The 20,342-nt window shown below is 49.1% G+C and overlaps 1 protein-coding gene across 1 annotated transcript in view; it reads left to right on the forward strand.

Moving 5' to 3' along the window:
- kif5ab (kinesin family member 5A, b) overlaps positions 1 to 20,342 on the forward strand; it is a 50,631-nt gene that overhangs the window by 25,839 nt on the left and 4,450 nt on the right. The window contains exons 10-25 of the mRNA XM_064306077.1: positions 1,314 to 1,462; positions 2,089 to 2,237; positions 3,425 to 3,594; positions 5,302 to 5,370; positions 6,457 to 6,663; positions 7,733 to 7,937; positions 8,428 to 8,468; positions 8,500 to 8,619; positions 10,352 to 10,469; positions 11,439 to 11,528; positions 15,507 to 15,595; positions 15,980 to 16,051; positions 16,313 to 16,417; positions 17,787 to 18,003; positions 19,566 to 19,752; positions 19,892 to 19,968. Coding sequence (XP_064162147.1) covers positions 1,314 to 1,462; positions 2,089 to 2,237; positions 3,425 to 3,594; positions 5,302 to 5,370; positions 6,457 to 6,663; positions 7,733 to 7,937; positions 8,428 to 8,468; positions 8,500 to 8,619; positions 10,352 to 10,469; positions 11,439 to 11,528; positions 15,507 to 15,595; positions 15,980 to 16,051; positions 16,313 to 16,417; positions 17,787 to 18,003; positions 19,566 to 19,752; positions 19,892 to 19,968 — 2,065 coding nt within the window. The remainder of the gene's footprint in view (positions 1 to 1,313; positions 1,463 to 2,088; positions 2,238 to 3,424; positions 3,595 to 5,301; positions 5,371 to 6,456; positions 6,664 to 7,732; positions 7,938 to 8,427; positions 8,469 to 8,499; positions 8,620 to 10,351; positions 10,470 to 11,438; positions 11,529 to 15,506; positions 15,596 to 15,979; positions 16,052 to 16,312; positions 16,418 to 17,786; positions 18,004 to 19,565; positions 19,753 to 19,891; positions 19,969 to 20,342) is intronic.

The following is a 20,342-nucleotide window of genomic DNA, read 5'->3' on the forward strand; positions in this document are numbered from 1 at the left end:
GCAGCGTTTCAGAAACATTAGGGGAGTGCTTATAGCAACACATCTATCATTATCAGCAATGTTTCAGAAATGTTAGGGGAGTGTGTTTCTAACGTGAAAATGTATTTGCCCCCTTCCTGATTTATTGCATATTTGTCACACTGAATGGTTTCATATCATTAGACAAAATGTAATATTAGGCAATGGGTAACTGAGTAAGTACAAAACACAGTTTTTATAATAATTATTTCCTTTATTTAATGAACAAAAGTTATCAAATACCCACATCACCATATTTAAAAAATGTATTTAAGTCACAAAAGGTCCTAGAAAAACACGAACTGCTGGCCTGTCTAGCCTCAGCGAAGGTCAGAGTTCATGACTGCACAATAAGAAAGTGACAGAGCAAAAATGGAATTCATGGGGGAGTAGCAACACTGAAACCCCTGCTAACCAAGAGAAACATCGATCCTTGTCTCACATTTGCATAAAAGCACATGGATGATCCCTAAGCCTTTTTTTCTACGGGCAGATGAGTCGAAAGTGGAACTTTTTGGAGGGCTAGGGTCCCATTATATCTGCCATAAAGCAAATACAGTATTTCACAGTAAGAAAATCATCCCAACAGTCAAACATGGCGGTGGTAGTGTTATGGTTGGGGATGCTTTGTTGCCTCAGGACCTGGACGGCATGTCATTATTGAAGGATCCATAAATTCTGCTCTGCACCAGAAAGAACGTCATCTCTCTGTGAGCTGAAGCGTAATTGAGTTATGCAGCAAGACAATCATCCGAAACACAAAAGCAAGTCCACATCTGAATGGCTGAAAGGAAACTCATTTAAAGTTTTCGAGTAGCCTAGTCCTCATGTGAACCCAATAGAGATGTTGTGGCAGGACCTGAAACAAGCAGTTCATGCTTGAAAACCTACCTTGAAAATCTTAAAGCAGTTCTACAAAGAAGAGCGGGCTAAAATTCCTCCACAGCGACTGCTATCACATTATAGGAAGAGTACCATCAGTGACACTACTTGCATTGTCTCTGTAAGCCTATCCATATGAACCATTAGTAGCACAGCTGCCTGCTGACTCATATGTAACCTGGATTAGCTACTGTTCACTTTTGAATGGTGATCCTAGATCTTTATTCAGCGGCCACTGTACCACACCATCAGTGAAACCAACTTGTTTCCCATGACGACGGCTTTCCAGTAACACCACGCATGATTACAGTGTATATGGAAAACCCTGTATGCAGTGTGACACAGAGCTGAGGACCTTCTCATATTGCGCTCTGATTGCACATGTCCCCCTGACCCCTCTGCTCTGTGTGCAGAAAACCCACGTGCCGTACCGGGACAGCAAGATGACCCGAATCCTGCAGGACTCGCTGGGGGGGAACTGCCGCACCACCATGTTCATCTGCTGCTCCCCCTCCAGCTACAACGACGCCGAGACCAAGAGCACCCTGATGTTTGGACAACGGTATCACACACACACACACACAGGCACACATACACACACACACACACACACACACACACACACACATACACACACACATGCACACATACACACACGCACACATACACACACACACACATACACACACACACTCACACACACATTCACACACACACACACACACACACACACTCACGCTCACTCACACACACACATTCACACACACGTACACACACACACACACTCACACTCACTCACACGCACACACATTCACACACACACACACACACACACACACTCACACTCATTCACACACACACATTCACACACACACACACACACTGACTCACACTGACTCACACTCACACACACACTCACACTCACTCACACACACACATTCACACACACGTACACACACACACACACACACTCGCACACACACATTCACACACACGTACACACACACACACACACACACACTCACGCTCACTCACACACACATTCACACACACGTACACACACACACACACGTACACTCACTCACACAGATACTCACACTCACTCACACACACACATATACTCACACACACACGCACACACATATTCACTCACTCTCACTCTTTCTCCCTCCCTCCCCCTCTCCACAGTGCTAAGACCATCAGGAACACCGCCTCTGTGAACCTGGAGCTGACGGCTGAGCAGTGGAAGAAGAAGTACGAGAAGGAGAAGGAGAAGAACAAGACCCTGAAGGAGACCATCCAGCGGCTGGAGGCGGAGCTCAACCGCTGGCGTAATGGTGAGACTCCACCCACTCAGCACTGACTCCACCCATTACACACACTAACCCCACCCACTCAGAATTGACTTTGCGCATTCCATACACTGACCCCACCCACTCAGCACTGACTCCGCCCATTCCATACACTAACCCCACCCGCTCAGCAATGGCTCCACCAATTCCATACACTAACCCCACCCACTCAGCAGTAACCCCACCCACTAAGCACTGAGTCTACTCATTCCGTACACTAACCCTACCAACTCAGCTCTGACTCCACCCACTCCATACACTGACCCCACCCACTCAGCAGTGACTCCATCTTCTCATCACACTAACCACACCCATTCAGCACTGACTCTGTCACTCAGCACCCTAACCCTACTCACTCAGCTCTGACTCCACCCACTCAGCACTGACTCCACTCATTCCGTACACTAACCCCACCCACTCAGCTCTGACTCCACCCACTCCATACATTAACCCCACCCACTCAGTAGTGACTCCATCTTCTCATCACACTAACCCCACTCACTCAGCACACTAACCCCACTCACTCATCACACTAACCCCACTCAGTCATCACACTAACCCCACTCACTCATCACACTAACCCCACTCAGTCATCACACTAACCCCACTCACTCAGCACACTAACCCCACTCACTCAGCACACTAACCCCACTCAGTCATCACACTAACCCCACTCACTCAGCACACTAACCCCACTCACTCAGCACACTAACCCCACTCACTCATCACACTAACCCCACTCACTCAGCACACTAACCTCACTCACTCAGCTCTGACTCCACCCACTCGTCACTCTAACCCCACCCACTCAGCACTGACTCCACCCACTCTGCACACTAACCCCACTCACTCAGCTCTGACTCCGCCCACTCAGCACTGACTCACCTATTCCATACACTAGTTCCACCCACTCAGCACTGACTCCACTCATTCCATACACTAGTTCCACCCACTCAGCAGTGACTCCATCTTCTCATCACACTAATCCCACCCACTCAGCACTGACTCCACCACTCAGCACTGACTCCACCACTCAGCACACTAACCTCACTCACTCAGCTCTGACTCCACCCACTCGCCACTCTAACCCCACCCACTCAGCCCATCAGAGAGCAGCTCTCACAGAGCCTGCAGTCACGGCCGCCCCTGACACGCCTCCTGTGTTTCCTCAGGAGAGAATGTTCCGGAGACGGAGCAGCTGAGCCCGGGAGCCATTAAGCTGGAGCCCAGCGATGAGCCGCCGCTGGATAACAGCTCCTCCATCGTGGTGAGGATCTCTGAGGAGGAGCGCCACAAGTACGAGGAGGAGATCCGCAAGCTGTACAAGCAGCTGGACGACAAGGTGAGACTCTCTCACACACAGGACACCGTATACACACTCACACACAGGACACCGTATACACAGTATACACAGTATACACACTCACACACTGTACACACTCACACACACTATACACACTATACACCGTATACACACTCACACACTATACACACTCACACACTGTACAAGCAGCTGGACGACAAGGTGAGACTCTCTCACACACAGGACACTGTATACACAGTATACACACTCACACACTGTACACACTCACACACAGGACACCGTATACACAGTATACGCACTATACACACTATACACACTCACACACTACACACACTCACACATACTCACACACTGTACAAGCAGCTGGACGACAAGGTGAGACTCTCCCACACACAGGACACCGTATACCCACTATACGCACTATACACACTATACACACTCACACACACTCACACACTGTACACAGTATACACAGTATACACACTATACACACTCACACACACTCACACACTGTACACAGTATACACACTCACACACAGGACACCGTATACACAGTATACACACTCACACACAGGACACCGTATACACAGTATACACACTCACACACTGTACACACATACACAACACTATACACGTATACACACCACACACACAGGCACACACGACACGTATACACACTCACACACAGGACACCGTATACACACTATACACACTCACACACATGTAACACACCGTCATACACACAGTGACACGATCACTCACTACAGACACCGTCACACACTCACACACAGGACACCGTATACACCGTATACACACTCACACACAGGACACCGTATACACAGTATACACACTCACACACAGGACACCGTATACACAGTATACACACTCACACACAGGACACCGTATACACAGTATACACACTCACACACTGTACACACTCACACACAGGACACCGTATACACCGTATACACACTCACACACTGTACACCGTATACACACTCACACACAGGACACCGTATACACAGTACACACACTCACACAGTATACACACTCACACACTGTACACACTCACACACTCTACAAGCAGCTGGACGACAAGGTGAGACTCTCTCACACACAGGACACCGTATACACAGTATACACACAGGACACCGTATACACACTCACACACAGGACACAGTATACACACTATATACACTATACACACTATACACACTCACACACACTATACACACTCACACACTGTACAAGCAGCTGGACGACAAGGTGAGACTCTCACACACAGGACACCGTATATAGACAATACACGCAATATACACACACACCCGCACTACACACACACACACACACACACACTATACACACACCTGCACTAAACACACTATACATACTATACACACTCTCATACACACACTATACACACACACACTCACACACTATACACAATACACACACACACACACCTGCACTAAACACACACACACTATACACACCATACACACTCACACACACACACTATACACAATACACACACACACTGTACACACTGTGGACATAATACTCACTATACATACTCACTATACACACTCTCATACACACACTATACACACACACTCACTCACACACTCACACACACACATATTACTTTTCTATTGTTGTGCATGCATGAACATTTTTCTGATTCCTTATGTGTGTGTATGTGTGTGTGTGTGTGTGTGTGTGTAGGATGATGAGATTAACCAGCAGAGCCAGCTTGTTGAGAAGCTGAAGGAGCAGATGCTGGACCAAGATGAGGTAAATACGCGTCCAGAGTTTCGTCTGTCCGTCTGTCTGTGCTTGTCTGCCTGTTTTCAGTTTGTATCTGCCAGTCTTAGTGTCCATATTTCTGTGTCTGCCTCTCTGTCTGAGCCCGTCTCTGCATCCTTATCTCAGTATAAACACTCTCTTACATTAATTATGAAGCTTTAACTCAAGCTTCTGGAGGCCTACCATACCTGTGTGCCAGACTGCACACAGGTTGTGTGCAGTCTGGCCAATCAGAGCCTTAAATTGAGCACTTAGGTTCTGAAGCACGCTAAAAGCCTGCAGACACTGCGTCTGTCCTGGAGTTCTGACATCTCTGCACTAGACTAAACCACTAAGGTATCCATCGGGTAACTGAACTCTGCTCCATGCCTCCCCCATGCAGTAAAATGCACTGAGCATCTGTCCCATGCAGTACAATGCACTGAATTTGCAGTGTCTATCCCACACAGTGAAATGCACTGAGCTGCAGTGTCTGTCCCATGCAGTGAAATGCACTGAGCTTGCAGTGTGTGTCCCATGCAGTGAAATGCACTGAGCGTGCAGTGTGTGTTCCATGCAGTGAAATGCACTGAGCTGCAGTGTCTGTCCCATGCAGTGAAATGCACTGAGCGTGCAGTGTCTGTCCCATGCAGTGAAATACACTGAGCGTGCAGTGTGTGTTCCATGCAGTGAAATGCACTGAGCTTGCAGGGTGTGTCCCATGCAGTGAAATGCACTGAGCTTGCAGGGTGTGTTCCATGCAGTGAAATTCACTGAGCATGCAGTGTCTGGCCCATGCAGTGAAATGCACTGAGCTTGCAGGGTGTGTCCCATGCAGTGAAATGCACTGAGCTTGCAGGGTGTGTTCCATGCAGTGAAATGCACTGAGCATGCAGTGTCTGGCCCATGCAGTGAAATGCACTGAGTGTGCAGTGTGTGTTCCATGCAGTGAAATGCACTGAGCGTGCAGTGTGTGTTCCATGCAGTGAAATGCACTGAGCCTGCAGTGTGTGTTCCATGCAGTGAAATGCACTGAGTGTGCAGTGTGTGTTCCATGCAGTGAAATGCACTGAGCTTGCTGCGTGTGTCCCCCAGCTCCTGGCCTCCACCCGTGGGGACAGTGAGAAGGTGCAGACGGAGCTGGGCCGGCTGCAGATGGAGAGCGACTGCGCCAAGGCGGAGGTGAAGGAGGTGCTGCAGGCCCTGGAGGAGCTGGCCGTCAACTACGACCAGAAGAGCCAGGAGGTGGAGGACAAGAGTCTGCAGAACAAGCTGCTGGCCGAGGAGCTGGCCCAGAAAATGGTCTGTTTAATTGCCCCACCTCCCTCCATCTATCTGATCTACTGCCCCATCTCCCTCCATCTGTCTGTTTACTGCCCCATCTCCCTCCATCTGTCTGTTTAACTGCCCCATCTCCCTCCATCTGTCTGTTCTACTGCCCCATCTCCCTCCATCTGTCTGTTTACTGCCCCATCTCCCTCCATCTGTCTGTCTACTGCCCCATCTCCCTCCATCTGTCTGTTTTACTGCCCCATCTCCCTCCATCTGTCTGTTTACTGCCCCATCTCCGGTGCATCTGTCTGTACAACTTGCCCCAACTGCCCCATCTGGTCTGTTTTATGCCCCATCTCCCTCCATCTTCTGAACTGCCCCATCTCCCTCCATCTGTCTGTTACTCACTCCTCCATCTGTCTGTTTACTGCCCATCTCCCTCCATCTGTCTGTTTACTGCCCATCTCCTCATCTGTCTGTTTACTGCCCCATCTCCCTCCATCTGTCTGTTTTACTGCCCCATCTCCCTCCATCTGTCTGTTTACTGCCCCATCTCCCTCCATCTGTCTGTTTAACTGCCCCATCTCCCTCCATCTGTATGTTTAACTGCCCCACCTCCCTCATCTGTCTGTTCTACTGCCCCATCTCCCTCCATCTGTCTGTTTAACTGCCCTATCTCCCTCCATCTGTCTGTTTTACTGCCCCATCTCCCTCCATCTGTCTGTTTACTGCCCCATCTCCCTCCATCTGTCTGTTTACTGCCCCATCTCCCTCCATCTGTCTGTTTACTGCCCCATCTCCCTCCATCTGTCTGTTTACTGCCCCATCTCCTCCATCTGTCTGTTCTACTGCCCCATTCCTCACGTATAGCCATCTTCCTCTTTTTAACTGCCACATCTCCCTCTATCTGTCTGTTTAATTTCCCCATCTCCCTCCATCTTTATCTTTTACTGCCCCATCTCTCTCCATCTTCCTTGTTTACACAGCCCTATAATTCCCAGCTCTTGATGCATCTTGAACGTTGTGTGTCCAAGTCACACTGGATGAAAAGCATGTTTCGGGTTGCCTAATGAACCTCCCTCCCCCCTCCACCTCGCAGTCCCACCTGATGGCGATCGAGTCGGAGCTGTCCCGCATCCAGGAAGTGAGCGGCCACCAGAGGAAGCGCATCGCCGAGGTGCTCAACGGCCTGATGCGCGACCTCAGCGAGTTCAGCGCCATCGTGGGGAACGGCGAGATCAAGCTGGTGAGGCGCCGCGCCGCGAGGGCTGCATGGGAGCCGGGCACACGCTGGCCTCAAATGCGTCGCATGCATCAAATGCATTAAATGCATCACATGTGTCACATGCATTAAATGAATTAAATGCTTCAAATGCGTCAGATCCATCAGATTCATCAAATGCATCAATGAAATGCATCAAATCCATCGAATGCATCAAATGCCTCAAATGCATGTGTGCATTCCACATGCCTTCATCAGCCAGTGCGAGTAACTATCTCAAGAAAAGAAATATATTCACAAATCTTCAGTTTTCTCTCATTGGTCCACATTCTGTTTGGTTTATCAGAAACAAGTATTAATATTGCCAAAGTGTACCCATGTTGATATTGTACCTGCCTCTCTTTCTCACTCTGTCTGTCTCCTTCTCTCTTCCTCTCTTTCTCCTCTCTCCCTCTCTCTCTCTCTCTCCTCTCTCCCTCCCGTCCGAAAGCTGGGGAACAACTCTCCTCTCTCTCTCTGCCTCTCTCTCTCTCGTCTCTCTCCTCTCGTCTCCCTCCCTCTCTCTCTTGCAGCCGTGGAGATCCGCGGTCTCTGCATCTCATCCTGTGGCCGGGTGAGATCAGGGTGATGAGAGGAGAGAGTAGTCGGAGGTGAAGTCCATGGTGAAGCGCTGCAGGCAGCTGGAGAGCCTGCAGCTGGAGTGCCATCGCAAGATGGAGGAGACCGGCCGCGAGCTGTCCTCCTGCCACCTGCTCATCTCACAGGTGTGTGTGTGCGTGTGTGTGAGAGAGAGAGAGAGTGTGTGTGTGCGTGTGTGTGGGAAGAGAGATGTTGTGTGTGTTGTGGGGAGAGAGTGTGTGTGGTGTGTGTGGCGTGTGTGTGGCGGTGTGAGAGAGAGAGAGAGAGATTGTGTGTGTGTGTGTGTGAGTGTGCATGTGTGAGAGAGTGTGTGTGTGTGTGTGAACTTGTAATACTATCTTTGCGGGGACCCAAGGTCCCTACAAGTATAGAAAGATGAGGAATATTACACAATGTGGGGACCTTTTGCTGGTCCCCACAAGGTCAAGAGACTGTTTTAGGGTTAGGACTTATGGTTAGGGTTACAGTTAGGTTAAGGTTAGGGTTAAGGTTAGGCATGTAGTGGCTGGAGTTAAGCTGGCAGTATACTCAGTAAGAAAAAAGAACTTCAGGATTGAGAACCACCGGCGAACATGTCCACAAACACCGTTGTCGGTATACTCAGTGAGAACACCGCACCGTTTTATGTCACTCCACGCCGCTGAGGGGTGCAGAGTACTTACGAGGCAGCTATTAACTGGGGCTGGAATCTCGCCCAGACCTCCGTCTCGCGGCTACGCCATGGATGTATAAAGAGAAGGGCTACGCGAGATCACAACACAAAACAAAAAGTTTGAAGTGTTTAAAGTGGCTTTAGTTTATCTAGCTATGCAAAAGAAGAAAAAAAGGCGAAGGAGATGGTACGTTCGCCCTCTAAATCAGAGTAGGACGGAGAATGGAGAGTTTTGTCTGTACATTCGGCAAATGTGGAGTTTAGACGAGGGGGTCCACTTCTCTTATTTCCAAATGTGTGCTAGGCATTTTGATGACTTGCTGAAATGAGTAGCACTATTCATCAACCATGCGGGAACTCACAGAAATCCCATCTCTAAGAGAGATTGGCATTGACTCTCCGTACATTAGCATGTCTTGAGAGTCCCTCTGAACTCTCAACCGTGACGTAACCAACTATGTGATATTTGGACCAATAGCTGAGAGGGGGAGGTCGGAGAACAAGAAATAACTTTTCGAAAAGTTCTCCCTGGAGGCCGTCGCACACTGCACCGTACGAACACACAACACCGCGTCTTTTTGTTCGTCAGTTGTTCTGATTGCTTTGTTTTGCTCAGAACGTTCTACTTCGTACGAAGTATACTGCCTACTTTAGGATAAGGGTTAGGGTTAGAGGTTACGGAATGAATGTAGTCAATGCGAAGTCCTCACAAGTATAGCAACACATTTTTTATGTGTTTGTGTGTGTGTGTGTGTGAGAGAGTGTGTTTGTTCTGAAGGGTGTTTGTGTGTGTGTGTGTTTGTGTGTGATGTTCTGAAGTGTGTGTGTGTGTTTGTGTGTGTGTGTGTTCTGAAGTGCGTGTGTGTGTGTGTGTGTGTGTGAGTGTTCTGAAGTGTGTGTGTATGTGTGTGTGTGTGTGTGTGTGTGTGTGTGTGTTCTGAAGTGTGTGTGTGTGTGTGTGTGTGTGTGTGTGTGAGTGTTCTGAAGTGTGTGTGTGTTGTGTGTTTGTGTGTGTTCTGAAGTGTGTGTGTGTTTGTGTGTGTGTTCTAAGTGTGTGTGTGTTAGTGTGTGTTTTGTGTTCTAAAGTGTGTTTGTGTGTGTGTGTGTGTGTGAGTGTTCTGAAGTGTGTGTGTGTTTGTGTGTGTGTTCTGAAGTGTGTGTGTTCATGTGTGTGTGTTCTAAAGTGTGTTTGTGTGTGTTTGCAGCATGAGGCGAAGATCCGTTCGCTGACGGAGTACATGCAGAATGTGGAGCTGAAGAAGAGGCAGCTGGAGGATAACTATGATTCTCTGAGTGAGGAGCTCGCCAAACTGCAGGCCCAAGGTAGCGCACGCTACACACTGAACAACAACTCTGCACAACCTGACACAGCACTACTCAACACTACACAACCTAACACAGCAGTACACTGCAACACTACGCCTTGCTACAACTAACACAGCAGTACTCACACTACACAACTCTCACACCTGACACAGCATACTCAACTCAAGCCACAACCTGACACAGCACTACAACCTACACACCTACACAACTGAACAGCAACTCTCACACACCTGACACAGCATACTCAACACTACTACACAACCTACACAGCACTACTCAACACCCTACCAACATACACTCACAACCTGACACAGCACTACTCAACACTACACAACTCTGCACAACCTGACACAGCACTATTACTTTACACAACCTGACACAGCACTACTCAACACTACGCAACTCTACACAACCTGACACAGCACTACTACTCTACACAACCTGACACAGCAGTACTCAACACTACACAACTCTACACAACCTGACACAGCACTACTCAACACTACACAACTCTACACAACCTGACACAGCACTACTACTCTACACAACCTGACACAGCAGTACTCAACACTACACAACTCTGCACAACCTAACAGCACTACTCAACACTACACAAGACTATACAACTATACACTACTCAACACTACACAACCTAACACAACACTACTCAGCACTACACAAGACTACATAACTATATGCTACACTACTCTGCACAACACTACTCAACTCTATACAACACTACACGGCTCTTCACAACTCTACACAACCTAACAGCACTACACAACACTACATAAGTCTACACAACTATACACTACACACCTCTGCACAGAAAGGTCGGATTTAGCCAGTTTATTGAAGAACAATGTGAAACACTGCCTGAAACTCTACCAGTGTGGCTGACATGAATCATTTAGGCTCTGATTTCCAGTAATAGTGTTATCTGAGCGATGCTTGTGGGTGTTTCAGAAACCGTGCAGGAGGTGTCCAAGAAGGAGAGGCAGAAGGACATCGAGGAATCAGGCGATGTCAAGGTAACCATGGATACTGTCCAGAAAGGTTATTTACAAAGGTTCCAATTTGGAATGGGACTGATCTCTCACTTTCCCTCCCCCTCTCTCTCTCTCCCCCTCTCTCTCTCTCTATCTCTCCCCCTTCCTCTCTCTCCCTCTCTCTCTCCTCTCCCCTCTCTCTCTCTGTCTCTCCCCCTCTCTCCTCCCTCTCTCCCTCCTCTCCTCCTCTCTCCCTCTCCCCCTCTCTCTCTCTCCCCTCTCTCTCCTCTCTCTCTCCCCTCTCTCTCTCCTCCCTCTCTCTCTCCCCTCTCTCTCCCCTCTCTCTCTCACTCTCCCCTCCTCTCTCTCTCTCTCTCCCCTCTCCTCTCTCTCCCTCTTTCCTCTCTCTCTCTCCCCTCTCCTCTCTCTCTCTCTCCTCTCCCCTCTCTCTCCCTCTCTCTCCCTCCTCTCTCTCCCCCCTCCCCTCTCTCAAGCCCTGGCCTGCCTCTCCCGTCAGAGTCCACCAGCAAGCAGATGGAGCTCACCGCGAGTCAACCAAAGGGCAGAAGATCATCGATGACCTCACTGAGTCAGTGTCTCCTCCCACTTCACACAAAACCACACCCCTCCTCCCTCCCTCTCTCCTTCCTCCCTCCCCTCCCTCTTCCTCCCTCCTCTCCCTCCTTCCTCCCTCTCTCCTTCCTCCCTCCTCCCTCCCTCCTTCCTCCCTCTCTCCTCCCTCCCTCCCTCTCTCCTTCCTCCCTCCATTCCAGTTTCATTTTCCTCTTCCATCTTCAGTGCATTTTTCACCACCTTGTTCACTCATACATTTTGAATTGCAGCTCGTACATTAAGATGGTGAGAGAAGAACTGACATACTTACAGTAATGATTAACCATTTTTTTATTTTAATGATTTTAACCCCTTGTTTACATTTGAGTTGTAACTGCCTATTTAGTATTGGAGTGAGCTGCCCTTATGGTGCAGTTTGGGGAGTAGATAGTTGAAGTGTAGACTGGCCCGCTGTTGGTGTAGTGTGGGAGAGTGTAGGCTGGTCCCTGTTGGTGTAGTTTGGGAGAGTGTAGACTGGTCCCTGTTGGTGCAGTTTGGGAGAGTTACTGCCGGAGTTTGGGAGTTACTGGCCCTGTGTGTTGGAAGGTAACTGGCCCTGTTGGCAGTTTGGGAGAGTGTAGACTGTCCCTGTAGCAGTTTGGAGTGTAATGTTTGGCAGTTGGAGAGTGTAGACTGGTCCCTGTTGATGCAGTTTGGGAGAGTGTAGACTGGTCCCTGTTGGTGCAGTTTGGGAGAGTGTAGACTGGTCCCTGTTGAGGCAGTTTGGGAGAGTGTAGACTGGTCCCTGTTGAGGCAGTTTGGGAGAGTGTAGACTGACCCTGTGGTGCAGTTTGAGGACTGGTAGATGAGCCCTGTTGAGGCGTTTTTGTGGTAGTTCTAGACTTGCTCCTTTAGTGCAGTTTGGGAATAGACTGACTTGATGGCACTCCCTGACTTTGACGTGTAGACCTGGTCCGCATGTAGCTCTAGCTCTGGTGAGTGGTGAAGCTGCCCTGCTTGAGCATAATACATCACAGAGACCGCTGACATTGCACATGCATGAACATGCCCTGACATGCACCTACACACATCCACTGAACAGTGACTCCTGATCACTCTCCACCGCCTGAACTCTCTCCTGAACACTGCCCTCACCACCACCTGTCACTGCTCTCCTGCCTCACTACCCCTGACACTCATCACCTGAACATCCCTGACTCACTGCCACCGCGATCCTCTGAATCACTGCCCATGACACTGCACACGCCTCTGAACTTGCCTGACACTGCCAGACCGAACACTGCACGCTGAACACTGCACGCTGACACTCACACTGCACTGAACACTGCCCCTGAACACTGCACCGCACTGAACACTACATCACACTGAACACTGCCCTGAAACTGCACCACCTGACACACATCACACTGACACTGCCCTGAACACTCACCACGCTGAACACTCTACACACTGAACACCTAACACTGAACACTCCTGAACACTACATCACGCTGAACACTGCACCAGCTGAACGAACACCATCAACTGAACACTGCCCCTGATCACTGCACCACGATGAACACTGCCCCTGAACAGTATATCACACTGAACACTGCCCCTGAACACTACATCACACTGAACACTGCCCCTGATCACTGCACCACGCTGAACACTGCAGCACGCTGAACACCACATCACACTGAACACTGCCCCTGAACACTGCACCATGCTGAACACCACATCACACTGAACACTGCCCCTGAACACTGCACCACGCTGAACACTACATCACACTGAACACTGCCCCTGAACACTGCACCTGAACACCACATCACACTGAACACTGCACCACGCTGAACACTGCCCCTGAACAGTATATCCCACTGAACACTGCTCCTGAACACTGCACCACGCTGAACACTGCCCCTGAACAGTATATCACACTGAACACTGCCCCTGAACACTACATCACACTGAACACTGCACCACACAGAACACCACATCATACTGAATTGTACAAAATGAGTATTGTACCTTATTGGACCTGTAAAAGCATCTGCCAAATAAATGTAATGCAATGTAATGAAAACTGCTCCTTATTGAACACTGCCCCTGAACGCTGCACGTGAACACTGCCTCTGAATGCCATGACTCAATAAACACTGCCACTGAACACCCTGACTCACTGAACACTGCCACGGAACACACACCACCACATCACACTGAACTCTACATCCTCTAAACACTACATGCCATTCAGCATTGCGTCCTGTTGAACACCCTATCACAATGAGCACTGCAGTGAACTGGGTGCACTGTGCATGTAATGAAGCAGTGCATCATGGGTAATAGTGAGAGAAGTGCTCTGTGCTTGTAATGAAGCAGTGGACCATGGGTAATAATAAGTGCTCTGTGTATGTAATGAAGCAGTGCAGTATGGGTAATAGTGAGATCAGTGCTATGTGCATGTAATGAAGCAGTGCAGTATGGGTAATAGTGAGATTAGTGCTCTGTGCATGTAAAAAAGCAGTACACCATGGGCAATAGTGAGATCAGTGCTCTGTGTATGTAATGAAGCAGTGCAGTATGGGTAATAGTGAGATTAGTGCTCTGTGCATGTAAAAAAGCAGTACACCATGGGCAATAGTGAGATCAGTGCTCTGTGTTTGTAATGAAGCAGTGCAGTATGGGTAATAGTGAGATCAGTGCTCTGTGTATGTAATGAAGCAGTGCAGTATGGGTAATAGTGAGATTAGTGCTCTGTGTATGTAATGAAGCAGTGCACTATGGGTAATAGTGAGATCAGTGCTCTGTGTATGTAATGAAGCCGTGCACCATGGGTAATAGTGAGATTAGTGCTGTGTGTATGTAATGAAGCAATGCAGTATGGGTAATAGTGAGATTAGTGCTGTGTGTATGTAATGAAGCAGTGCACCATGGGTAATAGTGAGATTAGTGCTGTGTGTATGTAATGAAGCAATGCAGTATGGGTAATAGTGAGATTAGTGCTGTGTGTATGTAATGAAGCAGTGCACCATGGGTAATAGTGAGATTAGTGCTGTGTGTATGTAATGAAGCAATGCAGTATGGGTAATAGTGAGATCTGTGCTCTGTGTATGTAATGAAGCAGTGCACCATGGGTAATAGTGAGAGTAGTGCTGTGTGGATGTAATGAAGCAGTGCAGTATGGGTAATAGTGAGATTTGTGCTGTGTGTATGTAATGAAGCAATGCAGTATGGGTAATAGTGAGATTTGTGCTCTGTGTATGTAATGAAGCAGTGCACCATGGGTAATAGTGAGATTCGTGCTGTGTGTATGTAATGAAGCAGTGCAGTATGGGTAATAGTGAGATTCGTGCTGTGTGTATGTAATGAAGCAGTGCAGTATGGGTAATAGTGAGATTCGTGCTGTGTGTATGTAATGAAGCAGTGCAGTATGGGTAATAGTGAGATTTGTGCTGTGTGTATGTAATGAAGCAATGCAGATGCTGAGCTTTTCTCCTGATCTCTCTCTGTTTCAGATTTCTCCATGAGCGTCACGAGCAGTCCAAGCAGGATCTTAAAGGGCTGGAGGAGACCGTGGTGAGTTTGTTTTATTGGAAGGCCAGTCACAGAACTTGTTATGCTAGTACAGAAATTTGTTTTGCCTTTATCACATAAAAGTTCAGTACAGCTTCAGACAACACAACACGATTAGTGAGACAAAACAGTGAAAATAAAGATTGGCAAACAAACTACAAAGTACACCACAGAAATGTATCCACAAACTACAATCAAAATGGTGGTGCTTCTTGAGGTGCTTCTGAAATACAGTACCTGAATGCAAATACGTATCTCAAACACGTGTGTATGAAAACTGTCTATCCCTAAGGAACAGAGCATCACTAGTAAATAAATAAGACGAAAATATAATGAATAAAATGAATGAGTTAAGAGATAAATAAAACGCTGTTCTTCCTCTCTCAGGCCCGGGAACTCCAGACCCTCCACAACCTGCGCAAGCTTTTTGTTCAAGACCTTACAACTCGAGTCAAAAGAGTGAGTGTGGGAGGGGTTTCTCAGCCTGGCTTCTGATTGGCTGATTTAGGATTTATGTGGCTCCGCCTCCTCCCCCAGCAGAGTCAGTGTTGATCTCAGCCCTGCCCCCTTTCTCTCTCCGTTCAGTTCAGTTGAATTCAGAAGAATAAATCTGCTCTATATGTAATACGTACGTATATGCATATATAATGCAGAAGTATACATGCACTCATACTTTCTTGTCTCTCTCTCTCCCTCGCTCTCTCTCTCTCTCTCTCTCAGAGTTCAGAGATGGAGCCTGATGATAGTGGGGGGTATACCACACAAAAACAGAAGATTTCCTTTCTTGAGAACAACCTGGACCAGCTTACAAAAGTTCACAAACAGGTGAGAGCCAGGTGTGGGTGAAGCCATGGGATTGGATGGTGGGGATTGCGCTGACCTCTAATTGGCTCATACAGCCCAGTTCAGACTGTTGGTTCTGAAAGTATATTTCTGTTTTTATATATCAAATTCTTATTCCTTTTTGTTGAGAGCCGTTATTTCACACACAAATATCAAGGAGGACAGACATAAGCAAACGATGGCAGCCATAAACAAACGATCGCTCAATTGAGCACACAGATTTCAGTGTTTTGCATTGTGTTCTATGCAGCTGCATGTGTTTTAATGAATGAGGTTTGATTGGCTGCGAGTCCTGTCTGAATACAGTTTGATTGGCTGGTAGTCCTGTCTGAATGCAGGAGTTTCTGTGAGTGACCGTGGCAGGAGTTTCTCTGCCGTTCACTCACAGAAACATGAGGAGGTCTTTCTGGAGGACAGAGCTTTACTGTGCTCACATCCAGCAGTACTGTATGTCTGTGTGTGTGTGTGTGTGTGTGTGTGTGTGTGTGGGGATGCATAACGTCCTCTCTCCTCATGCACCGGTACACTGCAGAGATGGGCACAGACACTGACCCCCTGTTCTGTGACTTTCTCTCATTTTCCTGCTTGTGTAAGCATTTTAGCACCCTGTCCGTCCAGCACCCATCACCTCCCCCTGCTCTCCCTCCCCCTGCCCACCTTCTCTCTCTCTCTCCTCCCCCTTGCCCTCCCCCCTCTCTCCCCCTGCCCTTCCTCTCTCTCCTACCCCCTGCCCTCCTTCTCTTCCTCTCTCTCCTCCTACCCTCTCTCCCCCTCTCCTCTCTCTCTCTCCTGCCTCCCTCCTCCTCTCTCCTCCCCTCTCTCTCAGTGCACGGTGGTACACCAGCATGCTCTCTCTCCTCTGCCCTCTCCTCCCGCCCCCTCCTCTCTCTCTCTCCCCTCTCAGGCACGTGTACGCCAGCATGCTCTCTCCTGCCTCTCTCCTCCTGCCTCCCCTCTCTCCCCCTCTCCTCTCCCCTTCTCAGTGCACGTGACTCCAGCAGCCGTGCCTGCCTTCCTCTCTCTTACCCTGCCTCCCCTCTCTCCTCCCTCTCTCAGACACGGTGGTACCGCATGCTCGTTGCTGCCTCTCTTCCCCTGCCTCTCTTCTCTCTCCTCCTACCCTCTCTCTCTCTCTCTCTCTCCCCCTCTCTCTCAGTACCTGGACTCCAGCATGCTCTGTTCGCCTCCAGCGGCCAGCGCTTGACCCTCGGGGTTGGTATGGCGCATTTCAGACTCTCCTCCGTCCTCTCCTCATTTCACCTGGCTCTGAGCAAAGAGTCATAAGGCTGGCAGGGGAGGCCATGCCCCCAGTGACCCCTGTCTGTCTCTGCCTCGTTGTCGCCCCCTGCAGCTGGTACGTGACAATGCAGATCTGCGTTGTGAGCTTCCTAAACTGGAGAAACGTCTTCGGTCTACGGCTGAGAGGGTTAAGGCCCTGGAGGGCGCACTGAAGGAGGCCAAGGAGGGCGCCATGAAGGACCGGCGGCGCTACCAGCAGGAGGTGGAGCGCATCAAGGATGTCATGCGGTCCAAGAACCCACTGCGACGCCCCCACGCTGCGCAGATCGGTACTGCGCCCTCTCCGCCGAAACGGTCTCTCACTCCAGAGCAGCGCTACCCAACCCTGCTCCCTCAAATCTGCCATCCTGTAGGGTTTCACCAAATGACAAACTCATACCGCATTCAACAACTAGAGATCGTGTTGAGCTGCTAATTAGCAGAGTCAGGTGTGCCATATTAGGGTTGTAATGAAGACCTACAGGAGCAGGGTTGGGCAGCCCTGCTCTAACTGTTGAATGAGGTCTGCTTTGTTAGGGTTGCAGTGTAAACCTCCAGGATGGTAGATCTCCAGGAACAGGGTTGGGAAGCCCTGCCCGAGCTATTGAATGAGGTGTGCTTGTTAGGGTTGGAGTGTAAACCTACAGGACAGTAGATCTCCAGGAACAGGGTTATGCAGCCCTACTCTAGCTGTGGAATGAGGTGTTGCTTGTTAGGGTTGGAGTGTAAACCTACAGGACAGTAGATCTACAGGAGCAGGGTTATGCAGCCCTACTCTAGACCGTCTGAAAAGGGAAGTAATAGGTTGTGAGGCTGGTGTTCTGATTGGTTCTGATTGGTTACAGGTCAGCAGCGGAGTTGACCTGAATGGCCGACCCCTAGCTGGAGCCTCGCCTAAGAAAATTGATTCCATTAGTTGGATTTTGGTTTATTAGCAAAGCATATTTGAACATCAGCGGGGTCTGGCTCATGTTGTAGTGTGGCTTGCAGTGTATAATGGTAAAGGAGCTGGCCTTGTAACCTGGGGGTTGCAGGTTTGATTCCCAGGTAGTACCCGCTCATTGCACCCTCGTGTAAGGTAACCTGAATTACTCCTAGCTGTGTGTGAACTCCTAGCTGTGTGTGAATGTAGAAATGCAGGTTGTGTGAGTTGCTCTGGATAAGAGCATCTAATAACTGCCTGTAATGATGTAGTACTGCAGTCAGCCAGATTGAAGCTTGTGAGAGGCTGTAGGTGAGTGTATATACCACAGATATCTGCAGTCAGCCAGACTGACACTTGTGGAAGGCTGTAGGTGAGTGTATATACCACAGATATCTGCAGTCAGCCAGACTGACGCTTGTGGAAGGGTGTAGGTGAGTGTATATACCACAGATATCTGCAGTCAGCCAGACTGACACTTGTGGAAGGCTGTAGGTGAGTGTATATACCACAGATATCTGCAGTCAGCCAGACTGACGCTTGTGGAAGGCTGTAGTGTGTATATACCACAGATATCTGCAGTCAGCCAGACTGACGCTTGTGGAAGGCTGTAGGTGAGTGTATATACCACAGATATCTGCAGTCAGCCAGACTGACGCTTGTGGAAGGCTGTAGGTGAGTGTATATACCACAGATATCTGCAGTCAGCCAGACTGACGCTTGTGGAAGGCTGTAGGTGAGTGTATATACCACAGATATCTGCAGTCAGCCAGACTGACGCTTGTGGAAGGCTGTAGGTGAGTGTATATACCACAGATATCTGCAGTCAGCCAGACTGACACTTGTGGAAGGCTGTAGGTGAGTGTATATACCACAGATGTCTGCAGTGCAGGCTGATTGGATTTCAATCCCTTTTTTTTTGTTTTCCAGCGAAGCCAATCAGGCCTGGACACTACCCAGCCTGCTCCCCCACCAACCCCCTGTTCACCCGCCCCAGCGATCAGCCAATCACCTTCAGCAACGCGCTGTTCCACGGCCCCGCCCAGCCCGCCGCTCCTGCCCTTCCCTCTGCCCCTAGCGCGCCTGCCCACGCCCCCAGCCCCGCCCCCAGCAGCACGTGAGTCACCGCCCCGCTGGGAGGTGTTAGGGAGAGAGGGAAGAGAAGTGCATGTAAATATAATATGGTCAGCTGTCTGGCCCTGCTACCGTCATGTCATGTGACGTGTGACATCACTCGGGCTCTGTCTGATTGACAGGCTTCCAGCTGATGTCAGCAACAGCACGGTGAAATCTACAGAACCCCTGGACTCCTACCAGCTTAATGTGGACAATGGTGAGTCTTACACACACACACACACACACACACACACGTATGCCCTCTCTCTCACACACACACACACACACACTCACTCACGTACACACACACACACACACATACACACACACGCACACATATACACACACACGCACACATATACACACACACACACGCACTCACATACACACACACACACACACACAACGTATGCTCTCTCTCACACATACACACACACACACACACACACACACACATATACACACACACACATACACACACACACACACACACACACACACACACACACACACACACACACACACATACACACACACACACACAGCACACACACACACATACACACACACACTCACAACACACACACACAC

This window comes from Anguilla rostrata, chromosome 13 (genome assembly GCF_018555375.3).
Source record: "Anguilla rostrata isolate EN2019 chromosome 13, ASM1855537v3, whole genome shotgun sequence".
In the NCBI taxonomy this organism is placed as follows: Eukaryota; Metazoa; Chordata; class Actinopteri; order Anguilliformes; family Anguillidae; genus Anguilla; species Anguilla rostrata.